The sequence below is a fragment of the Mastigoproctus giganteus genome, chromosome 8 (assembly GCF_048544385.1).
Source record: "Mastigoproctus giganteus isolate SK-2022 chromosome 8, ASM4854438v1, whole genome shotgun sequence".
NCBI classification, from domain to species: Eukaryota; Metazoa; Arthropoda; class Arachnida; order Uropygi; family Thelyphonidae; genus Mastigoproctus; species Mastigoproctus giganteus.
The window spans coordinates 55,109,935-55,136,109 of record NC_143582.1 but is presented as its reverse complement, the minus strand read 5'-3'; the positions used below and the strand labels follow the sequence as shown (position 1 = coordinate 55,136,109).

At 35.5% G+C, this 26,175-nt stretch overlaps 1 protein-coding gene across 2 annotated transcripts in view; it reads left to right on the top strand.

Moving 5' to 3' along the window:
* LOC150081538 (inhibitor of Bruton tyrosine kinase) overlaps positions 1 to 26,175 on the top strand; it is a 349,146-nt gene that overhangs the window by 177,199 nt on the left and 145,772 nt on the right. For both annotated transcript variants that reach the window (XM_090380069.1, XM_090380070.1), the window contains exons 15-16: positions 12,005 to 12,125; positions 14,294 to 14,390. In XM_090380069.1, the coding sequence (XP_090236195.1) occupies positions 12,005 to 12,125; positions 14,294 to 14,390 (218 nt within the window). The remainder of the gene's footprint in view (positions 1 to 12,004; positions 12,126 to 14,293; positions 14,391 to 26,175) is intronic.

Below are 26,175 nucleotides of genomic sequence, written 5' to 3'. Positions count from 1 at the left end.
ATAGTTTGAATTATCATGAGAACTATCAAAATATTGAGTCAGTCTGATGAGCCATGAGTGGTGGGGAAGCAGAAATGAGTTTGAAGTAGTACTATATACAGTTCAAACAAGTGTGATGAACATGATGGTAATTTAAGCAGACAAGTGCAATGGCTTAGCAAGTATTAATGCATTATCAGAGGGACTTTTCCAGACTAATGATACTTTGGATGGGTTGCTTGCATACAAAGCAGCAATATATTTGTGGATCAGTTTGGTGACATGCTTTTGACCACACTTTTACTAAGAATTCAACTGATTATGAGAACTTCTGCATTAAGGAATTGTTAGCAGATGGTGGTTATAATTTATTAAGTTGGAACGTATCTAAAGAGATCTCAGGTAAGGGATAGAGGGAAGAGTTTTAATTTTAAAAAGCAAAATTATAATGGCTTAGGCATTATTTAAATTCTGTTCATTGGTTATGATTTCTGAATGAAACAAGTATAAATGGGAAATTTTCAAAGAAGTAATTTTAATAACTGTTGGTGTATTTTTATGCCTTTAAATTGGTATTGTTCCAGGCTGGGACCAAAGTGGATGACCACTGAACTGATAAAATAAGTAGCAGACAAGAGGGTTGCATGCAGTGAATGTAAATTATCAAGAGACTAAATGTTAGTCTCTCCGGGGAAATTTGGTATTGTTTCTCCCAGAACCCAACTGTGGAACCATGTGACATGTGCCGTGGATCTGCTATTTAAGGATGTGCCGCACAGTAGACATATGCTGCTGAGGAAGGAGACTGCTGCCTCTGAAAGCTACAGCAAATTTTATTGCTTTTAATTTCTAGGTTTTTAGTATATTTTATCAGTGTTATTTATTTTTATTGTAAATATATATCTATTCTATATTTATTTTATTGTAAATAAAGTGTTTTTAGTTACAGTATTGAAAATTTATTTATCTTCCGGCTGGTGTGAAGTTTAATCATCAATGTGTACATAGCAGTTTGAAAAACAAATGTTTAGTGAGAGAGAGTGAGAGTGAGTGAATCAGTTACATAAATCCAGTGCTTTTTTGTAAAAAAAAAATAGGTGCTAGTACTCATTCTTTGCTATCAGGAAAAATTGAAAATTAAAATGATATGAAAGGTACTCTAAAATTTTTTTTTTTTTTTTTCCTGATATTGTTACTTTAGGTAATTTTTCTGGAATAAGAACAAGAAAAAAAGTATATTAACACAGTTTATTAAGCACAAATTTATTATTCAAGTATATAAGTAATAAGAAAAAAAATTAGTAAGTAAAAATAAAAAAAAAAGTAAAATGAATTGACATATTTTGCTGAATCGAAGTGTGTCAGAAACGGGCCTACAGTTTTAAGAAATAGTAGTGAAGAAATTGTTTTTGTCATCAATGAAGCTCTGGTTGGGCTGATGATCAGATTCATTTGTGAAAATCCTCGTTCACTTTCACTCGATGAATTTGGTATCATACTCAGAGCATTCATCAAATGCTTCAATTTTTTCAAAACCGTCTTATCAATTAGGTATCCCCGAAATCCATGAATTGCATCTCTTTCATTTAACTGTAACCTAATTGACAATTTTCTAATTTCATTTTCATCAAATGCCGTTTCATGTTTAGAAGGTTTAATACCTTCATTGTCCTTATTTTTGTTTCTTTTGCCATCAATATTTTCACTAGTTCTTTGAACTAGTTGTTAAATTTGAATTTTCTTTCTTTCTTTCTTTCTTTTTTTTTTTTTTTTTTTGAAACTGTCCAAAATGTCTGTGTCATTTGGATATTCAGATACTGACCATGTAAACAGAGATAGGGAAAATTTATGGAGAAATGTGGATAACGCACTTCTGCAAAACAACAGATGATTATTTGTCGGGGTAAAAGAAAATCACTCCCTCCTAATTCTTGAAAAGGGTGCTTACGGTTGATTCACAGTGGTGTCCAACCTACGGCCCTTTGCAGAAAATGAAATAAAATACCAGTTTTAAATTGTTAATTATCAAAAAAATTTTCTCATTAAATGTTTTGTTCAGTAAATGTAGTTGTGTATTGTACTTAATAAACTTTTCGAATATTTTCAATTTTACTTTTACATGTAACAAGATATGGAAAATGTAACACTAATTTTTCTCGAATCACTCAATGTTGCCTGCGAAAGAAATCTAACTTTGAATTTTTTTTAATATGGCCCCTGTACGGGAAAAGGTTAGACACCACTGCAGTAGAAGGTTGACCAAAGCCCATTGTCAGCATCAGGAATACCCCTTTATCTGCTCACTGTTGACCAGCACGACTTCTCCGTATATGGGACAGATGGTCGGATGGGTTTTAAGAATACCACTAAGTTGTAGAATGGTAATCCCGTTAGCTCTCATAATTCGTGCAGCAGCAGCACTAATTGCCTGAAGGCCAGAAATGTGAACAGTGCATACCGAGTTAAGTCTGTTCTAATCCATTCATTATATAAAAAATTTCTTCTCTCAACTACTGTATTTTAAATGTAACTTCCAAAGGGAATTCAAAAAAATTCCCTATAAAAGGAGTTCGTTAAATAGAGGTCCGACTGAGTAATTTAGAATTCTAAAAATAGTTCTAAAATTTTATATAGAAAATATCTTAACAATAGACAGCAAAAAATGCAAATTTTAGTTTATAAAATGTTTAAGCTTATTTGAATAGCAGGTAAACTCAAAAAAAATTTATGGAATATTACAAATTTCAAAGTGTACTGCATCCAAATGTCACACGTCACTCTTAATAAAGGTGTCAGTATACCATACCGTTGTGTACTGTCCCAAAAAAAGCACTGCATAAATCTATAAAGCCTAGACTAGGTTCATGCGAAAACAAGATACACTTCCCTTTGAGCAGTCATTACCCTAATGTTCTGATTGTGCTTTAAAATTCTCAGTTGCATAATATCATAACAATCAGAGGAAGAAGACCAGCAATAAATCAGTCACTTAAACAGAGTTAGAATAAGGTTATATCTTGATCATCTCCTTTTATAAAAACATGGAAGAAACTAGTTGCTATTTCCCATGCCATTTAATTTGTTATTATCAGTTTATACTACTCTTGCACTTATCACTTTAAAAGTGTTCCTTTTGGCTCTTTGTAGCTAACTTGACTGGCCTAGAATATCTCTTCAGGAACTTCTACTCTACTAACTGTAATATATTAATGCTGAATGCACCCATCAATTAACAGATGACTAATTTCCTTCGACTCAACTCAGCTCAGCTCATCTTGACTTGACTTTGCACCTCCAACTCTACTCTTTCCAGTTGAGACCCAAGAGGCCTCTTTTACATCAAATACCCTTCCCTTAAACTTATATTACTTGACTGGTGATTATGATTTTGAGCCCAGGAACATGCCAAACAAGCTATCTTCTTAATAGCTCATTTTATAGTGGAAGAGTGAAAGGTAATACCACCCAGTTTGATTCTTCTACAGATTGTAGCCTGGTATTGCATTATCATGTAATGAACTTGAGATTCCAACATACTTCTTGGGACAATCATTATTTAGTCTAAATGGCATGGGTAGGTAATTATAGAGAAATGTTTGTATAACAAAATTTTCAGTGATTTAAGCAATCTATTAAAGAGTATATACTTTTGAACTCTGTTAAAGAGTTCAAATGTATATTTCTGTGAAAGGATATAAGTTATTTCCTTACTAACAAATCACAAAGCTACCAATACAGAATCCAGCACAAAACGAATTTCAACAAATTTCAATAAAATATTGAACTGAAATACAGAATCTATTTAACCAATTAAACTTATCTTAGTTAAATCAAATTTTGAACCAACTGTTCTCTCTCTATCAAAAATAGCTCCTTTAGCACTGGCTAAATAACTCCTGGCTGTTAATCCCTGACTGCCTGTCTCCAACCATACAGAAGCAGGAAAAGTGCCCTTCTGTGGTAGGGAGAGAAAGTAGAGAACATATTTGAACAGAGAACCATATAGTCCAAGAAAGCCACAGGCTTTGCTGTGCTGGCAAAAAAAATTGTGCACTTCCCTACTCACATAGGAGGTTACTGTCTAGTACCTTTTGAATTTATCCAAACTGTCAGCCTCACCTACTTGTGAAGGTGACTTGTTCCTGCAATCAACGACTCGCTAACTAGAAGAAAACTTCATACAATCTAGTCTAAACCTCTTTCCCTGTAATTTGAATTTATGGACTCTTAGTTCTGGAATTTTTTATAACAGTGAAAATTCCACCATGTGTCCTTCATTCATTTTACTAACCCCTCTTAGAGCCTTATAAACCTCAATCAGATCACCACTGAGGTGCCTGATTGCTGAGCTCTGTAGAACATAATCAGAGTATCTCCTCATATGGTCACTCTTTTGCCAGTCTCACTGTGTATGATGCCCTTCGTTAGGCCCTTTCAAGAAGCTGAGTGGCTTTTTTCAGATGTCTTCATAATTGAACATAGTATTCCAAATGTGTCTTATAATTGCCTTATACAGTTGGATTATGACCTCCCTATCTCTACAGGATAATGTTCGATAAATCATTGATATGATACCATGGTCTTTCCTGGCTGCATGTTTACACTGCTTAGAAAACTTCATATCTGCTTGTATTGTAACTCCCAGATCCTTTTCTTCCTCCACTGTTTTTAATTCAACCCCAACAAGTGTATAATTTATTTCGAGGTTGCTATTTCCCCAAGATGTACATTTGTTACATTAAAAAACAGCTGCCACTTTTCTGACCATTCTGAAGTCTATTTGTCATCCTGAAGGAGTGCTGCTTAATACTGATCACTAGCCTCTACCAATCTTTGTCGTCTGCAGATTTTGACGTCATGCTTTCTATCGCTTTGTTTATGTTGTTTATGAAAATCGAAAATAACAGTTATCCAAGAACTGATCCTTGGGATCCCACTTCCTGACATTATGACAAACTGAAGAATATCCATTAATCACAACCTTCTGCCCTGCACCACCCAGAAATACATCTTAGAATCTTTCCAGTAAACATTCTAACATGTTTCAGCTTATACAGTAACCTCTCATGAGATTCAGGTTCAAATGCTTTGCTAAAATCCTGTTGAACTACGTTGAAATTGTTCCCTACATCTAGGTCATGAGTAACTGTCAAAATAGCCTACTAATTAGTTAAACATGATTTTACTGTAACGAAACCATGTTGTGTGTCCTTCAGAATACCATATCTAAATGTCTCTGGATTGCACTCTTAATTGTTGCCCATAAGATTTTTCCTACTACTGAAGTCGACTAACTAGTGTGTAGTTACCAACTTCACTCTTAGAACTGCCTTTATGTATTGGTGATATGTTTGCACTTTTCTAATCCAAAGGAATCTTTCTCAAGTTCAGAGGTGCCCTCAAAATTAAACTCTGTGGTTCAGTACGCTCCCTGAAACAATTACGGGGTATATGCTATCAACTCCAGGAGCCTTACTTGCCTCTATGCTCAAGTTTTTCTAATAAACAGCCATCTGTAATTATGAAATCACTAACTTCATGGCACCTCCGTAGCCAGGTGGGAAGGAGCAGCAGTGCGTAGCACATGCTTCTTGATTAGACCAGGGTTCGAGCCCGTCACCACCAAATACGGAGGATGCGGAAAGGTCAGAGAATGACCACCGCATATCCCTGAAGCAATATGGCCTTAGTTGCTAATGCTCCTAAAAACCAAACAACACATACACACACTATAGCTTTATGATCACTGTTAATAAGTGATGGTAGAACATTCTAATCAGTTATCTGTCCATCCAGTTTAACAGAGGTGATAGTTGCATTAATGTTTGATGTTCCATTTAAGGACTAGAATGTGTAAGGTCTCTTTGGCCAATTTTGAACTACTAAATTATAAGATAATATTAAATCTTCCACAGCAGAACTTCTGTGGTCTGAAATTCTGCTGTGCCAAAAAGATGATTTGGCATTTAAGTTGTCAGCGCATATAATTAAATTCCATGAAGAAAATTTTGTGCATATACGATCCAGCTGATGTAAGGACGTTTGAATATCTGCTGACGGAGGACAATACAGAGAAACTAGATGAAAAGTAATAATTAGAGACGAGATCAGAAGACAAGTTAGTGTCTGTACACTCTCCGGAGATGGTTGTCACTACTAATTCATGATTGCATATTGCCATTGCAGTTTTAGGAGGGGTTTCTATAGAATGAACAATTCTGAGGGATAATGAGAATCCCATAACCTTGACTCATAAGGTTATGGGATTATTGAAAACATAAGATCATAATTATTTTCAATCATCGCCACTCTTACTTCATCCATGACCACTCATGAATGCTGGCAGTTTATTTGCAGTATTTTTATACCCTCAAAATTCACATCCACAACATTAGAAAAATGTGTAGTGGCTGTATTATTCATTATGAGTTTTCTGGTTTACTAGTTCAACAGCTCGTTTATACTCCGGACAGTTACTGTCTCGGACTGAATGCTGATAATCTCTGTTGTGTCTTTTATAATTAACACACTGAGAGAGTTCTTCCCTGTGTGTGCATTCAGTAAACACATGTCTGCTGTCTCCACAGTGGCCACAAGACAGTCTTATGTGTGCAATTTAAAGCTGAATGGCCATAGGCCAGACAGCAGAAACATTTAGTTATTTGTTATTTGTTTTTTTTTTTTTTTTTTTTTAGGAGCATTAGCAACTAAGGCCATATTGCTCCGTGAATATGCAGGTCATTCCTGACCTTTCCACATCCTCCGTATTTGGTGGTGACAGGCTCGAACCCCGGTCTAATCAAGAAGAGTGTGCTACGCACTGCTGCTCCTTCCCACCTGGCTACGGAGGCGCCAAAACATTTAGTAACCACTGTGAAACAATAGAATTTATGTGAAGTGAAGCCAAGAAAGATACGATCATTCTGTAGTAAGCATTTAAAAATTTGGGGGGGGGGGGTGAATCCTGTTACCCAGTTTGCTATTTTATTTCCAGAGCCTGAATTATATCTGAACGTTGTACCGTTTTTAACTTCCTCTTGTTCAAACCCATGATCTTTTAGGTTCTTTATAAACAAATCTTCTAAAATATCCTCCTTTGTATATTCCTTTGGCACACTGTAAATTAAAACCGCTGAGTCTAGTAACCGTGGTTTGTCCATAGACAAACCTGCATTTGTCAGCTGCGTCAATTTGCTAATCCATCGGGTCAATAATTTCAATTAAGAGACCTTTGTTTCTTAGTAACCTCATATTTTTAATTTTAATATCTCGATGTTCTTTTTTGAACACCTCTGTCACTTTAATTCTAACATCTTGACTGGATGAAATTTCAGAATCGGCATAAGGTCTCAATATAATGATGTTTTTAGGGTCACTAAAGTTGTTTTTTGATGGGAGAATAACACCTTCGTCCAAAGGAATTTGAGAAAAATGTTGTAATTGTTCACCTTCTCCTCTAGGTTTATGTACAATATTTTCAGTACATTGAATGCCTGCAGCAGCAGTTGATCCTCTAACTGCTTCAGCAAAGGTACACTGTTTTGGTTGGTCCTTGATTAGATGTTCAAAAATCTGTGCATATTTGTAATTCTGATGTTTTTACTTTCAGGCATTCATTGTCAATCAGTAATGCATTCGTAAGTGACTCCAGGTCTGACCACAAACGATGTATATAGTTTGAAGCTGCCTTAGTGACTTTGCTGCTATCTGCAGATAAAAACTCTGAGTGCTTGTTTAATCTTGGTCATTGTTAAAACTACCACCGAAGTATCTAAAGACTCCCCTGGGTCCAAGCCTTCGGTGAATGATGTATTTTGCACGAATTCTTGTGCATTAGCCAAAGCATTGGCAACTGTGTCTTTGCTTCGATCTTTGTTTTGATTTGGATTTTTATCCAGGTCAGAATTACTGGGATCAGAAGCAGATGAAATAGATTTATCATCTGCCGAATTGTCCTGATCACTTCTTGTTAATTTGAGGACTATGGGATGTTTTTTCCCAGCTGATTTTAGTAGGCTTATCTGCAACCGACGAAGGCAAGTCCCCATCAGAATCATGCACTGGTGATACACTAGAATCCATAGTGTTGTGTTGATGAATGAAACAGTACACACAAAATATATAATTTAAAATAATATTCCAGTCTTCCCTGAAATTAAAATATTTTGTATCACTCCAATTTGAATTTATCTTCTTTCAAGTTATTCTTCAGGTCTGAATACTTATATTCAAAATATTTACCAATAACCTTTCAAGAAACAACAATATATAGTTTTTATATAATGGAAAACTATGGTCTGTCTAACCAGCCAAATGAAAAATTGCATGAATTTTTTGAAATTGCAAAATAACGAGTTTTGTAACTTCTGTTCTAGCCACCAGGTGGCACCACAATAATTATATAAATTAAGTAATTTGGAGGGGAATCTCTGTACAAAGTTTGGTCCCAATTCGACCAATAGGTGAAGAGATATTTGAGTTCAAAGGGCACACCAAAAATAGTCCAAAAGAGCCAATATTTAATATATATTTCTATGTATAGTGGTATGAGAATACTGTCCACTCATACACTATAGCCCTTTGAGAGTGTTTTCCATTTCAATTATATTATTTTAACTTGCTCTATGTAAATGGCACTACAGACAAAATGGCCACTACCAAGAAATTTTTCTGTCCAAAAACCTCAATAAGAACTCCTTTTGGCTTCTTCTATTAAGTACAATGGCTGCCAATGCTTTTCCTATGTGACTCTATGTTACACTACAGGTAGTCAGCCACGTTAGTCTTGGGTATACCATGTGCTTTCAGCATTACCATTGAAAGTCTATGGAGAAATCTCATTAAACAAAATTTACAAGTCTGTAAATCTTCATCTGCTTATTTCTTAATAACTCCCCTTTACCAATCTTTACCAAACTTATATCACTAAACTCACCAGTACTTGGTAAAAGCGAGGTGATATTTCTTCAGTGAGGGGGGGGTAGCATAGATCCATAGATATATTCAACAAAAGCAGGAGCACACAAACACAATGTCATGACAGTACAAACTTAACCGCCAGATCTCTGGCACTATTACAGATCAACTTTTACCTGTTGTAGGCTTCAGTACTGTTTGTTGCTCTGTAGCTATCCCATGTTACCTCTTTTTGCTCTGTTTGACCAGCCAGCTTCACATTCATCCATTCAGCATCTTCCTCCTGCAATATTTTCTTAATGGTATATATATGTTCATCGCTTATGATTTTTGCTTTAAAGGTATTCCATAATTCAAATGTATTTACCCTCACTCTGCAATCTGACCAATTAATGCCATATAGCACCTTAAACTGTCAAATTCCCCTCTTCTGAAATTAAAATCCATTCCTTTATCTTCAACTACTTCATTGTCTTTCTTCATCTTCCACCTGACGATTGCATTCTGCATGTTCACTACCTGACAGTGGTTCCTGTACTTGAAACTCTGTGATGTCATCTGATTCTTGAAAATGAAGTCAAGAATATTCTCACCCCTAGTATTTTCTCTAATGTGCTTGTATAAATAATAATCATCTAGTTTATTTAAAAAAAATTTTTCCTCCCACTTACTCCACTCAATCTGAGGCAGATTTAAGTTACCCATAATAAGACATTTCTCTTGCTTGGCTATTCCATTTGCATGTAGAGACTCTCATCATACTCTTCACAGTCTTCTGGTGTGTAGATTGCTCCCACTCTCATTATTCCTTTGCTTCCAACTGTCTCACACCACACAGATTCTACTGTGGCAGACATAAGTTCAGACTCAGCATAGGCTCTTTTTGCACTCAGGCTGCTTTTGATAAGAAGTAGGGCCCACTACCTCTTCTATCTTTCCTAAATATATTATAAATACTGTAGTGGGACTCGTCATTCCTAATTTCCAGGTATCACCACGTTTCTGTTAGCTCAATTATGTCAACATTAGTTTTTCTAAATGGACACATGGACATTTGGAATGACCCTTAAAAAAGTAGTGAACACATATGCGTGTATGCATGCATGCATGCACACACACACACACATGCATGTGAAAGGGTTGAGGGAATAAAATCTGCCCCTTTGCACTTAATGACTAATAACTTTAAACTGGAGACAAATTAGGCTTACTGGTGAGATTCTTCATTGGTGGGTTAGCTAAAAGATAGCCTTAAATAGATGCTTTGTAGGGTGGACCAGTATAGCAAGTGGAGTCCCTCAGGGTTGAGTTCTGTGGCCCTCCTGTTTCTTCTCATCCTTAATGACATTGATAAGAGAGGACAGGAGAATTTGCCAAAATTTATTAATGATTTATAGGTAGAAAAAGTGGTTAATCACCAGAACCAACCCATTTTTTGTTATTAAAAAAAAAAAAAACCATTATGTTGGTTGCACAAATGGCCTGAATGGCAGATAAGTTTAATGCTTCTATATGTAAGGTTTTGCACCTTGGAAACAGAAATAAACTTATAATAGCTAGAAGGAGAGGAGTTAAAAGTTCATAAAAAAAGATTTAGCGGGTTATGGTATAACCACATATAAAATTTACCATGCAGTGTGAACAGGTGGCTATGAAGGTACGTGATATCTTTATATCCTTATGATAAATTGTAGGGAGGGGGATGTCATTTTCCCCTCTGTATAATATGATGGTGAGACTACATTTAGAGTATTGTTCAGGTCTGGAAGCCACACATAAAGAAAGATATGAAACACATAAAAAAAAAGGGCAACCACATGGGCGGTACTAATCAATGATATGAAGAACTGCAAAGCTTGGAACTGCTATAGGTATTGGTACTCAAATACAAGTTGATTTCAAGTATAAGTTCACCCCTAGTTTTATGCCTTGGAAAATCTGAAACTCTGTTGGCCCATGATATTAAAAATGTTTTGAGGGCATAATATATGCTGCTGTATATTTAAGCATAATGAAATGGGCCAAGTATGCAAAACTACTTGATCCAAAACATATTTTTCCCCTTTGATAGTAAGTGATTGGAATATTCATATTAATGTATTTTATAAAATCAGTGTTACTTTTGATCACTTACCTTAATGTTAAGAGATTAAGCACCTATTTGAAATTGTTTGAAAAATTATTTTATCGGCGTAAAATTTGAAAATGCTATTTTATCCAGAGCCACGAAATACTCCTCAACTTTATTATCTCTGTTGTTGCCAAAAAATAGTTTTAGCTGCTGCTTCTGTAAATTCTGAATGGTTATTATACACACTAAATGGGTCTGTATTGCTAATTGCAAACTCTTTGTTATCTGATTCCTTAAAAATATCATATTATTTAGTGCCACCTATAGCATTACTAATGCTGCATTTTAAAAATGCACCCACACTAATTTTACTCATTCTACATACAGAGAAATTTTTCTCTGTGTAGAAACCTAACATGACTCATATATAAGACAATCTTCATATGTTTTGATTTTGAAAATATCAAAATTTCTCAACTTCAAATAGCTCCCAAATAGTAGACATTTTTGGCAAGACCTGATTGAGGTATATAAGACCCTGAAGGAAATTAGTAAAATGAACAAGTAAAATGAATATATCACTAGTAGAAGAGACTAGAACTGGGGACCACAAATATAAAATCTTAGGGTGTTGTGGAAGAATGGATCTTATGAATTTTTCCTTCAGGCAGTGTTTTAGATCACTGGAATAAATTATCTGCTGCAATGGTCAAAGCATAGAGTGTAAAGTTCAGAGCAAAATTAAATAATATTTTTTAAATGATAGGAAAAATATGAGTGAATTTTTTTGACAGTTGCAGAAAAGTCAGCTTCCTTGCTGTGATACTAAAATCAAAAAAAAAAGTATGAGAGAATTTTTAAATGCACAGTGACAAATCGAGATCTGTATAGTAAAATACATTCTTTTATCAGAATTGTAAGACATTGATAATAAGCCTCCACAAAGTCACTTCTTTAATTGCTGAATGTTTTCAGCTTTGATTTTTAAATTGGAAATTTGTGAAGCATTCGCTGAATTATTGTTGCCTTCCTTATTAGGCAGTGTTTCTATGATGTTACCTTGCTTTCTAATGATGGTATTGAATATCCTTGCCATCGGTGTATTCTTGTTGGAAGATTAGAATATTTTAGAAGCATGCTTGCTTCTGGATGGATTGAGGTAAGTTATGAAATAATATAATACTGTAAAATTTAGAATTATCATTTCTGTATACCTTTGTGGAGGTCATCAAATTTTAAAAGCATCAATCTTGAATGTTAAAAAATATAAAAGAAATTTATTGTATTTACAGATGAATTTTGATTCTTATTCTTCAGATATTGGTTGTCTAAAATATTTAAAAAAATCTCTTGCATGAATATACAGTCTAACCTCTCAAATCTGGTAACAGCTCTCAGAAATTTGGTGGTCATATTGCAGGCCTTAAAAAAAAAAAAAAATCTATGGCACAACTTGCACATAGTTCTGTATGTACATTATATGGAAAAATGTGAAGTACAATAAAATATAATCACCTATCCTTCCAAAATTATAGCAAAATTTGGCTGGATTATTCATTGGGTATATTGTGCCAATCCTACAAAAAAATTTAGAGATTTTAAAAAATCTCATATGACTTAAAAAAGATCAAAACTCCTGCTAAATTTGCTTTAATTGAATTATCTTACAAAACCTTTTTTATTACAACAATAATGCATTAACAAATGGTGAAGAGCTGTCATATTATGGGATACCCTCTCAAATAACACAATGTATATCTTTTGATCTATCTTGTGGGTCTCTGTTTATGAGACTGCTCAGGGCCTACAAAGACCTTAATCTGGCTATGGTACAGGTATATGAACCAACACTGAAACTTTAACAATTCAACCTCTGCAACAATGGTTAATAAGCTATGTTTTGCATTTTGAACCACTGAAATCCAGTGGGTTGTGTGCTTTTCTTTGACAACATAATTAACCATATTAATAGATACAAACCATATTAATAGATACATAATTATTATTAATAGATACAAATGGATGAAAGTTGATGTTGTTTACAGACATGGAAATCTGAAAGTTCAGTGTTTATTGAATGAGTTATGTCAGCTTAAATTTTTCATGTTTAAATTGCAAGACACCAAAGAAACTGAGTAATCCATTGATAAGCTTAACAAGTTGCTAATCTTGTTCACAAATGGCAGCAGACGATCCCCTGACCTTTCATCAAATTTTCCCATGTGGTTAGTGAGGCAAAATCTTCACTCTGCATGATCAGTTCTAATTCTTTGATTGGGCAAATAGTCAGCTCAAGAACTAAATTTTCTGATTCTTGGTTTGTTTACTGCATTTGCCCATTTTCCTAAAAATAGGCAGAAAAGAGGTGGTGCCAGATAATAAATTACCAGATTTTGGAGGTACAGCTGTGTAAAGCATTATGAATGAATGAAGAAGTATAATTGTTGCCATGTCTTTATAATACTCACACTGATATGATACATAAAAACTTAACTGCATTTAATAAAATAAAAAAATTGGCTACAAATCCACTGTTACATAAATTACTACAAATAAAAATCCACATAATCAATTTGTAGATAATTCTTTTTTTTTTTTTTTTTTTTCAGTTTTCATGCATCACAACTGTGTGATGTTATGTAGAAGCTGCTTGGATAATCTACCCAGCTCTCCCATACACATCAGACTTAGTTTTTATTTGTAGAATATTTTGATTTAAATTTAAACTGTGATTTTTTATCTATACAGTTTGATTATCTATATAATAAATTCTTTGGTGTACAGTGAGGAACGATACACTAAACTAGTCAGTTATGAACTGTGCAGTATATGTAAATTGTTTTCATTGCCACATGGGTTTGTTTGAAGATAAAGAAGGTAGATAAAGCTGGTGTATATTTATTTGCAGATGAAACCAACACCAAATATGTTCATTTCATCCATAGATAAATCTGCACCAGCTTTATCTGCCTTCTATGGAGTAATCTTGCAGTAGAAAAAGACTGACATCTTTCAAACTACAAAGCATTGGCAATCAGCTTAAATCTAATGCATATATGGTACATAATGTGTAAATAATAAATGCAAGGATAATTTAATTTTCTTTCTTAATTTTTTTCCCTGCTTATATTTTGTATTATAAATAGTCTGTTTAAAATTGATTATCTGAAAAAAAGCTATGTTCAAAAGTTTCTCAGTCCCAGTTATTTTAGATAACCAGGATTCTACTGTGTATATTTTTTAAGTAAAGGGAAAGTAGCTTATAAATCAATTCAGAATTTTTTTTATATGTTAAAATTAATTTTAATAATAATATTAAATTTTTAGACATCCAGCAATAAAGCTTTGCCTTTGCCATTATCTTCTAAAGTTATGGAAGTTGTCCTTGAGTATCTGTATACAGATGATGCCCCATCTTTATATGGTTAGTAGTCAGTTTTCTTTGTAATTTTTGATATGCAGTTTTCATAAGTTTGAAATATATATATATAATTACTATAGTAAGAGTATAATATGTACTATATAGGTACTGAAAGTGTATTTAAACATAGGCATACAGTGGGTTTATATATACAGCTAAAAGTTATACAGCGGCGGGTCATAAAGTCAAAAGAACTTTTAAAGACTAAGATAACCCGTGTTGGTCTACATTGCCATACCCTAGAAATAAACATATAATTAGCAATAATATAACATAAATATAATATAGAATACAATAATGATTATGTAGCTAATTATTGATATATAGATACATTGAGTGGAACTTTTTTTCAAGGGCTAACCCCATTCAATATATCCCACCAATAATTAGCAAGGCTATCTGCCTGTTTAACTAGGTCCAATTAATAAACATAAAGGCGAATTATGCTAAACTTTAAAATTTAACAGCAAACAGGAAAGATAACAGCTAGCCCGACAGATAGCTTTGAAATGAATATACAGAATATAATACAGAAAATAGAGGGCCAACCATAATTTTTATTTCAGTTTTGGTGATATTTTATTTATATTTGTGCAAAAGAAAGCTAGTGCTAACATAAGGAGAAAGGAAGTAAGGATAAGTATAGTAATAGTACCTCAATTTCCCTCGAATTGCTCTAATAGATCTTGAGGTATAAAAATTTAGGGTTAGATAGTGTAAAGTGAAAAGTAAAGAAAATAGCTTTATATAATGGCACTTGGAATATACCGGGAGCATAACTGCCTGACCTTTTAGTAATGGATCCTGGGCCGACCGGGCTATTCAGGTGGGTAAAGTGCCTGCCTGGCAATGCAAAGGTCATGGGTTTGAATCCCGCCTCGGGCTTGGATCAGAGTAAAATGCAAAAACTTTGGGAGGTGCATTATGGCCATAGAAGCCAATGTGCCAACAACTAACAAAAAAAAAAAAAAAAAGTGTTATGTTTAGTTAGTACTATGTATATTAATTAAGCTAATGTACGCGTAAATTTATTTTTATTTTGCTGACCTGTGGATGATATTCTTCAGATTTTCACGTATCATTTAATTTTGTTAATTGCTAAAGTAAAATGAGTAAAGTAGTATAAATTTGTGCTTTATATCTTCATTTTTATAACCTGTGGATAATATTCCTCCAATTTTTTCACTTGTTACAATTGCCATTTAATAATATCAAAATTCAATTCGTAAACGTGATCACAATAACTGGCACTTACTGCAATTATTTTATGACACCAGCATAAAAAAAAGATAAATGCTGGCTCGTTCAGTGCCAGCTCTGCTCTCACTGAAATTAAATGTGATGTTATGGCTTGATTTTATGTTCAGCTTAGAGACAAATACCATTATCTGTGGTTCTGTTTAAGTCACTAATACCTTTTTAAATTGTATAGCACAACTGAAAAGGCAAATCTAATGGAAATCACTTGCCAGCAGATGAAAACCTTACTGGCTTCTCATCAGTTTGCAGGCAGTCTATACTAGAAAGTGTATTCAGAACTGTAAAGAATAATGCATACGTGAATACTAACTGTATGAAAGTATAACTTCCATTTAAAGCATAACTATTAATGGAAGTTTTACTTCCATGTACTGCTTGGAACAATTCACTTAGAAAAAATACATTAGCAGATGTATGCATATCTATTAGCAAATGTTTGCTGCAAGCATATATTTTCTAATAGACTACTGTACAGTAAGCTTCCAAATGGCTATTCTGAAGGTGTCTCAGATTTTTAAACGTATAGCAGATTTGCCTTTTTCAGTGATTCTATACAGTTTAAAATGATATATTAGCAACTTACACAGAATCATGGATAACAGTATTTGTCTCCAACTTGAACACAAGTCCAAGTTTATAGGTCGAATACTCTACTCTCAGTTCTTGTGAGAGCAGAAAATCTTTCCTGATTGAATTTTGATTTCAACTACTACACTGAAATATATCCCTACAATGCTATAGCAGAGGCCTATTTCATGAAAATAGGCTCTTTAAATTAAACAGAAAAGTGTTCTTACTTAAAGTAAACAGAATACCAATATTTACATTTCATTGTTATTGAGCCACCTATTATTTTTCTCCTTACTGTAGATGAAGTTCACCACACAGTGTGAGTATGGAACAGGTGAGTGAAGAGATGGAAGTCTAGTGAATGACCCTGATCCACCTATTTCTTTTCTCCTTTGCAGCATTCTCAACCACCTTTTTTTTTATAATGCAGCCCACTTAAACAAAAAAAAAACAAAACAAAACTGAATTTTAGAAGTTCTATTTTCATAAACAGAAGAATTCATCATTTTGGCCTCTGTTTTTCATATCCAAATTATAATATTTTACAAAAAAGTGCTTATCTGTTGCAAAATTTTTAAATCAACTGGATGATTGCTATATGTATCAGCATCTTAGAGGAATTTACTAGGGGTAAGAATATTCTAGGGCTGATGATACAGGAACCATTAACAGGGAGTGATTATGGAGTTGAGAGAGAGAGAGAGAGAGGTAACTGTTGTTAAAGGCAATAGGAATGGATTTTAATTTCAGGAGAGGACCCAGACAATTTAAAGTGCTATGTGGTCAGAGAGATCAGAATAGAACAGCTGATCCCTCTTACAAATAGTGTTTACTTTCTTGGTTTAATTCTTGACAGTAACTAAACTTTTTGGAAATTTCAAATATCTTTGCACATTCTGCTTAAAAAAGCTCAACATTCTCATGGTGCTATCTGCAATGACATGGGAAGCTGACTGTTGCACATCATTTACATTACACCTATACCATGCACTGATCAGAACTAGACTGGATTACAGCTCTTGTAGGACAAGTGTTTTGCAGTAGAATCCCATACATAATAGCGCTTTACATGTCTTAGGACAGCATTTCCAAAACTGGGGTCCACGGACCCCTGGGGGTCCATATACCAGTTCCAGGGGATTTGCAAAACAGACACTCTGAAACTGGTCAAATTATTCGTTCTGTGTATAGCAAATTGATGATAAATAAAGTTATGATATATTTATGTAAAAATAAGAATGTATTAGAAGATGAAATGCACAAGACATAATTTTTTATGGCTTTAGGTTATTAACTATATAATATCAGTGTAGATACACCATAGGTTACCCATAAATTTGAAACACGTATGTAGTGTAAAAGGCATTGTTTTAATTCATCTCATATTGTGGTTGCCTTCACAACGAGATAGCTGGTATTGCACTACTTCAAATAAATAACGCTTCTCTAGTAGAGAAGGCTGCTGTTATTTATGTTCAGTGGATACCACCGCCCAGACGATCGTTTTGAGTCTATTTGGCTTCATCATCAGTGGGTGGGCAAGTACCTTCACAACTGTGATGGTATGTTGCTGGTAATGCAACATGCCATCACAGTTGCGAAGTTATTTCCACAATATGGGAGATGCCAAATGGTGTATAAATAGTAATATATTAAAAGATGAAATGCCCAAGGCATAATTTCTTATGGGTTTAGGTAATTAACTATATAATATCGGTGTAGATACACCATAAGTTACCCATAAATTTGAACTACATATGTAGTGTAAAAGGCATTGTTTTAATTTCATCTCATATTGTGGTTTGCCTTCACAACGAGATAGCTGGTATTGCACTACTTCAAATAAATAACGCTTCTCTAGTAGAGAAGACTGCTGTTATTTATTTTCAGTGGATACCACCACCAAGACAATCGTTTCGAAGCTATGTGGCTTCATCATCCACTACATTTTAGAGGGATAAATAGCTTAGTTATACAGCGAAAATTTCAACATCCAAGATCTTGAAACAAATTACCAAAAAACAATGTGTTATTGGGTTCACATTACGATATTTTACGATACGATGGTGTCTCTGGAACGGATTAGTATCATAAAGCTGGGTGCACTGTATTATATAGCTATGCTGTGGTTTAAAATGCGGTATTTATGAATGTTTAACATTCATTTTTTTAAAATTAATGTTCATATTTTTGATTTTATTGTTCGGAAAAAAAATTTGTAAAGCGAGAACTGCCTATATATATATATATATATATATATATAGGAGTCCGCAAACTTTTTAAAAAATTTTTTTATTTTCGAAAGGGTCCTTAGATATCAGTAGTTTGGAAACTGTCTTAGGAGACTATAGAACATCACCCATGCAGAGCTTATATACAGAAGCCAATGAACCTCCCCTTGTTACAGCTTTTAGTAACCTGTGCTGTAAAAATTAAATCTTCCTAACTACCCTACCTGACAATATCTTTTTGGTCCACAATGTGATAATCTGCATAGAAATAAACCAGCAGAATAAGATTACAGAATGTTATATCAGAATGCAGATTGCATCTTAATAGAGCTGGTCTTCTCAATCTTTTAACATTCACAGACCACCTCAAGGATTCTTTCCTTACCATGGACCACTGGGTAGGGTTTCTTTACATCTGTGAAAAAACTAGTATTGGGTTGACGTTTCAAGAATCATGTTTTTAGCCACTTATCATTGTTGTTCAGTATACTATACTGAGTATAGGGCTGATATTAAATTCCTAAAATAAATAATTCCAATCTTAAACAAAATATCACTTTTTAATTAAATATAATTAAAAATATACTAAAAAAACTCACCTATACAATCAAATAATCACTACAAATTTTAACAGTTATTCTTGCATACTAGTCTTGTGAAAACGTAAAAAATACTTTACAAATACACAAAAACAAATTCAATACATATTACATACTTAGAAGCTGGTGATCAGTATGGCCTCACCAACAGTGTGCTGGCAGCACACAATGTCTTACATTTTAAGCATTACATTCCAATCAGAAGGTATCCCTTACATTGTAAGGGATACCTCTTGATTTGCGACAACAAAGTAAACAGTTGATTGGCAATTTTAATTTTATTTGTGATTATATTTTATACTTACAATAAAATTTACCTTCACGTGGACCACCTACAACTAATTCACGGACCAAGGTGGAGAAACACTGCAATAGGGCATTCCAAGAGACCACTATGATGAGGCTGCTGTGGCACACATTCAACTGTACTTTGGTAACTACTTCTAGTGGTGGGAGAAAGTCTTGTTAACTTAAAACATCCAACTTATGAGGTGGAGATACTGTGATGAAAGTCATGGAGCCTATTTATCACAGTATCCCCATTACTCACAGATATACACAAACTGCTTAAAAATAGATAATAAGGTATGTGCTGCAGTAGTCTTTCCTGATATCACAATCTCTAAAGTGCTCTCTGTTGAATGGAGTTGTTACACTGCTGAGTTAACGACTATACTGATTGCACTAACCACATTGAGAAGCCACTTCTCTCAAACTGTATCTTATACAGTGACTCACTAAATTCAATAACTGCTCTTCATTGTAAACTTTCAGTTACTCATCCAATAGTGCATCAAATTCAGATGCAGCTAATGTGACTTACAGAAAGAAAGCAAGGTTATTTTTTGCTGAATTCTTTGGCATACAACAATCCAAGTAATGAGCACTTATTCATTTACACATGCAATTTATTCATTACACGAGGTTCCATATATTGCTTATAAAACTATAATAAAACAACCATGGAAAAAACAGTGGCTGTAAGTTTGCAAAATCGACAACAAACTGTTCCACATAAAGCATGAACTTAAGCTATGAAAGTCAAGTTTTCAAGTAATAGACATGAAGTTATTTCTCACGAGAATATGCATTGAAACGCCCACTTAAATTGTATACATCTGCTCATAAAAGATGATTCTCTGGTGTGTCCTAATTTTACCTCTCAGGTTATTTTTTATTTGAAATTTTAGCATTAGCATTAGTAGAGGCATTTGATGCAAGAAAGCAAGCTTATGCAGCATCAGCCAAAAAAAAAAAAAAAAAAGTAACATAAATAAATAAAAATAACCACTTCCACTTCACCCCTCTGTTCGTTCGAAATACCTGTCCAGCTGAGCCTTAAACTTATTTAGACTATCAACTTCCACGACAAGGGATGGAAGTCTGTTCCACCCACCAACCACCCGCTGGCTAAAGGCAAATTTCCGCACATCTATCCTACATCTGTCTTTCCTCAATTTGAATTTATGCCCTCTCAGGTGATTTTTCTGAGCTAGAGGAAGAATCCCATCAGCATTGAGCATGCTCAAACCATTCAAGGCTTTGTACACCTCTATCAGATCACCCCGCTGGTGCCTAGTTTCCAGACACTGTAATTTGCAAAACTTAAGCCTTTCTTCGTAAGAGAACCCCTTTGTCCCATTCACCAATCTAGTTGCCCTTCTCTGTACTCGTTCCAGCAGCTCTACATCCTTCCTGAAATGAGGCCTCCAGGCCTGTATACAGTACTCTAGGTGTGGCCTGACCATTGCCTTATACAAGGGAATAATCACCTCCTTATCCCTGCTAGAAAAATTCCTATATATCATTGACAATACACCATGAGCTACTCTTGCAGCTCGTCTGCACTGCTCAGAGAACTTCATATCTGCCTGCACCACCACCCCCAGGTCCCTTTCATTCTCTACCACTGTCAGTGTAGTACCACAGAGTTGATACGTTGCTCTGGGGTTGCCGTTTCCCATATGTAGTACTTTACATTTGTCAATGTTAAACTTCATTTGCCACCTCGAAGCCCATCTGCTCAACCTTTCCAAATCCTGTTGCAGCAGCATAGTGTCAGTAGTGTCCTTGACAACCCTGCCAACCTTCGTATCGTCTGCAAACTTGGACATTAAGCCTGATATACCATCATCAATATCATTTATAAATACAGAAAACAATAAAGGCCCCAATACTGAACCCTGAGGGACTCCACTAATAATATTAGTCCACGATGAGCAGTGTCCATTGATTACCACTCTCTGTCTTCTCCCCCTCAACCACCCCTTTATCCATAGCAGCAACTTGCCTCCAATGCCACACTGCTCCCAATTTGTGCAGCAGTCTTCCATGTGCAACAGTATCAAAAGCCTTTCTAAGATCCAAGTATATAATATCAAAGTTATTCCCTGCATCCAGTTCTTTTGTGACTGCATCATAGTATCCAATCAAATTGGTCAGGCAAGACTTCCCCTTAACAAAACCATGCTGTGTCCTAGCTATAACTGAAGTCTTGTCTAGATGATCCTGCAGTGCTTCTTTCACCAGTGCCTCCATTAATTTTCCGGGAACAGAAGTTAAACTCACAGGTCTATAATTACTTGTGTCAGCCTTTGATCCCCCTTTGTGAATTGGGGTCACATTTGCACATCTCCAGTCAATGGGTACCTCCCCTGAGTCCAAGGAAGCTCTCATAATTATGGCTAAGGGTTTGCTTACCTCCTTTGCTGCCTCCTTTAATATAACTGGATAGATCCCATCCACCCCAGGTGCCTTTCTTGTGTTTATCTTCAACAATTTCTCCTCCACTTTGCTCTCAGTTATTACAAGATTCTCTAGCTTACTGCTAGATTTGAATACACCTCTGGCATTCCCCTCGCTGAATAACTCCTCATGTGTGAATGTCGATGCAAAATATTCATTTAGTTTGTTAGCTACCCGAGCAGGGTCATCAACAGTTGACCCATCGATCTCAAGTGGACCAATCTGATTCATCCCCTTCCTTCTAGAGTTTACATAAGTAAAGAACTCTTTGCTGTTTTTCTTCGCATCCCTTGCCAAGGATCTCTCGTAATCTGCCTTCGCCTGCCTAACCTCCTTTGTAACTTGGTTACAGATCAACTTGTATCTATCATAGGCGTCCGTGTCACGTGTTAATTTGTATGTATCCCATGCATTTTTCTTCTCTGCCATATGCCTCATTAGTTCATCTGACAACCATTTAGGCCTAAACCTTGAACAATATTTCTTAGTTGGTATGTAAAGCCTAGTAGCTTCCACGATAAGTTCTTTGAATGCTTCCCATTTTGAACTTGCTGTTGGCAATATCATCAGTTGATCCCACTGTATAGAATTTAAATATTGTCTCAGTCCATTGTAGTCGCCTTTACGAAAGCAATACCCCTTCCCTTTACCCCTAATGGTAGTTACCTCTTTGAGTAACTCCCACTTCAGCACACTGTGATCACTGCCACCAAGTGGTTCATTTATCTGCAGATTCTTAATGCATGAAGAATCACTACTGATAATCAAATCAAGAGTATTACTCCCTCTAGTTGCCTCCCGAACATGCTGATGTAGAAAACAATCATCCAATAAATCCACAAAAGCCTTGCTACTGTGTGAGTGACCAGCCCCCAAATTCCAGTCAATATCTGGGAAATTAAAATCCCCCATTATAAGACTCTCTGATTTACTGGCCCACTCTATTTCTCCGAACAGTTTCTTATTATACTCATCAGAGTCATTAGGCCTATAGCACACTCCTACTCTCAATTTTGATCTCCCAATGCTTATGTCACACCAAACTGACTCGACACTGCACTGTCCAGCGATGTCGACTGGCTTCACTTCCTTGGATTTTATGTGTTTTTTAACTAATAGCATAACCCCTCCTCCCTTCCTATCCTGTCTATCCTTTCTGTAGACATTGTACTCCCCAAATTCCAGTTCTGCATTTCTTATATCTGTGTGACACCACGTCTCTGAAATCCCCACAATATCTGCCTTTGATGTTTTGAGCAATACCTCAAATTCATCAAATTTATTTACTAAACTCCTAGCATTGGTGTACACACAAGTATACATGCACCTGTTCTTTTTCTTAGCTACCCTAACACAACCCATGTGTTTACTTGTACCCCAATGATTCCCAGCAGTCTCTGAAATATCCTGCATCTTATTTTCCAGGCTGCGGCTCATTCCAATAGAAGCAGTGCAAGAATCACTTTCACCTCTGCCAGTGGCTACTGTTAATCTATTAGTCCTTGTATCCCCCCAATCTAGCAGTTTTCCGACCCACCTAACATTGCCTCGATAGCATCAGCAAACATTCTTGCACCCTTTCTATTTAAGTGTATCCCATCCCTGTAGAAGCAGTCTCTCCTGTTAACAAGTACAGACCAGGCTGAAAAAAATTCTACCCCTTGAGCCCTGCACAATCTTTCCAGGGCCGAATTGATTGACAGGGCTCTCATCATATACTCCCTCCTATCGTGTCTGGGCAGAATTGCAGACACTTTCAATTTCAACCCTAATTCACGGCTTTTTTTCATCAGTGACCTGTACTTGTCAAGTAATTCCGCCGGTCTCCTACTCTTAATGTCATTAGTGCCAACGTGTACAACTATATCACCTTTTGTGCCCTTAAAAGATGATATCCGCTCTACAACGTCATCAACTTTTGCCCCTGGCAGACATACCCTGGTCCTATTCCAATGGTTAAAGTCAAGCACTTAATTTTAGACTTTGCAATACACCAGATGGCACGAAGAGCAGCTTTTCATCTTCCAGCACAGCTACAGGAACCTCTGACCTTAACAGACATCAAAATTTAAACTTATGTCTTTTAATGTTATTTTCCCCAAATTTTCTGCTCTCTATAATTGCATATAATGATCTCAAAACTGAAAAAAATAAACCCTGTGAGCTCTAAATCCATATGTTAGGCACAATATGGCCACAGTGTTTGTTACACTGATAATTCACAGACAACAAGCAACCCCATTAAATATACTTTTTATTTTATTGCTTTATCATCACACACATGCACGCACACACATTATGAATAAAATTAAAATAGGCATGAAAATGGTGGGTTGCTGTGTTCATTGCCAGCTTATAAGGAAAGAATAATAAAATAAAAATAGATGGGAAGCTGAAAGGAGGCATAACTGGATATTTCTGCAATTAAGCAGAAATATATCTCAATCAACCTCTTTGGCCAACTCTAGAATCAAAGCCTAATAAACCCAGACCTGCTGGGATATGACTCCAAGAAGTAATACAGAAGTGGAAAATTCATCTCAGCAAAATTGAGGAAAGTACAAATATGCCATTCTACCTCTGTGGGATAGACATGATATGGACAGTGATCTGTACTTCGCTCATTGATCGAAAAATACCATTCCATCACTTAACATCCAACAGCTACATGCCAACCATACTTCAGAACACACTGGGAAATTAGTCTATACGGATAGTTCTGTCCCACTCACATGTAGGTGCAGCAGCTGTATTCCCTTTGCATGTAATCTCAAAATCCATCCAGTTGAGTACGGCATACTTTCTGCAGAATTACAGTGGATTCCGGTTAATCGGGGGGCAGCCGTTTATTTGGGGCAAATCTTAAAAAACAGAACCCAATCGAGAAAATAGCCAGGGTTTACTTCGCTTAATTGGGACAAAATCGGGGCAGGAGACCGTAGCACTGAAGATTACCCTAAGATTGTCTCCGACCGTACCACGTAGTTCGGTCGGATTTCTGGAGGTCACAACCATAAAATAATAAAAACAATTAGCAGTCACCTGTTTATTGGGCTTTTGTGTTAGTGAAATCTATCATAAACTGTTAAACTCGATCTTATTGAATTTGCGATAATAGTGACAGCTGGAATTCTGTGGGTTATTATGGTAAAATGTGTTTACACTTCTATGGAATCTTCAATCATATAAAAAAATAATTTTCAGAATCTTCTCTTCATTCCTATTTATAAAGCTTCGTAATTTGTTACTCCGTTCTCATTTGCGTGTATCGTGTTACTTGCAATTTGTGTGTGCAGTATTTTTTGTTATTGATTGCTTATCTCTTTACTGTTTTAAATTTTAACCCCCACCCACAAATGACAGTGAACAGGAATGTCAACTAGTTTAGTTAGTATGTACATATTGCAGTACGTATTAATTCTTCTGATTATCACGAATTTCACGTATCATTTAATTTTTTAATTGGTAAGGTAATAAAGGGTAAATTTATACTTAATATATCAGCCGGGTGGGTAAAGTGCCTTCCTGGCAACCCAAAGGTCGCGGGTTCGATTCCCGCCTAGGGCTTGGATCAAAGTACTGCAAAAACCTTGGGAGGTGCATTATGGCCACAGAAGCCGATGCGCCAACAACTACCAAAAAAAAACAAAAAAAACTTAATATATCTTTACTTTTATAGCCTGTGGATAATATTCCTCCTATTTTTGCTAATTAGAATCGCTGTTTAATTGAATTAAAATTCAATTCACAAACGTTATCACAATGACCGCGCTTATTACACATCATATAGTGTACGGTACTTTACAATGGTGACTCCATCGTAACGTGATTTGATTGTACACTGAACCAATTGTAAAGGGGGGGGCATTGTATTTTTAACTATTTACGTGAAACTTCGGATAATTGGGGCAGCCACTTAATCGGGCCAAAATGCACTAGTCCCGATGTGTCCCAAATAACCGGAATCGACTGTATATCCTATCCAGCTTGCATTAAGTGAAATATGTCATCAGTCATTACTTCTGTCCTAATATATTCTGATTCGCTTAGTGCTATCTCAGCCACACATTCGAGGGTGGTTCAATAAAGAATCGCCCTCACCTACTTCCACATAGCGTAGAGTCATGATATTTTGTGTGTAGTGTCATACATATCTCTGTACTAAAGGTGCAAAATTTCAGCCCTGTTTCTTAATTTGTTTTTCTCTTACAGAGCTGAACATGTGACGAAGTAGAATCATGGACAAAATTGAAGCCAGAGCTGTAATCCGGTATCTGTTCTTGAAGGGGAAATCTCCTAAAGAAATCCACGAGGAGATGACTGCTGTATATAAGGATGAAGCCCCATCCTATAGCATTGTGAAGCACTGGCATAGACAGTTTA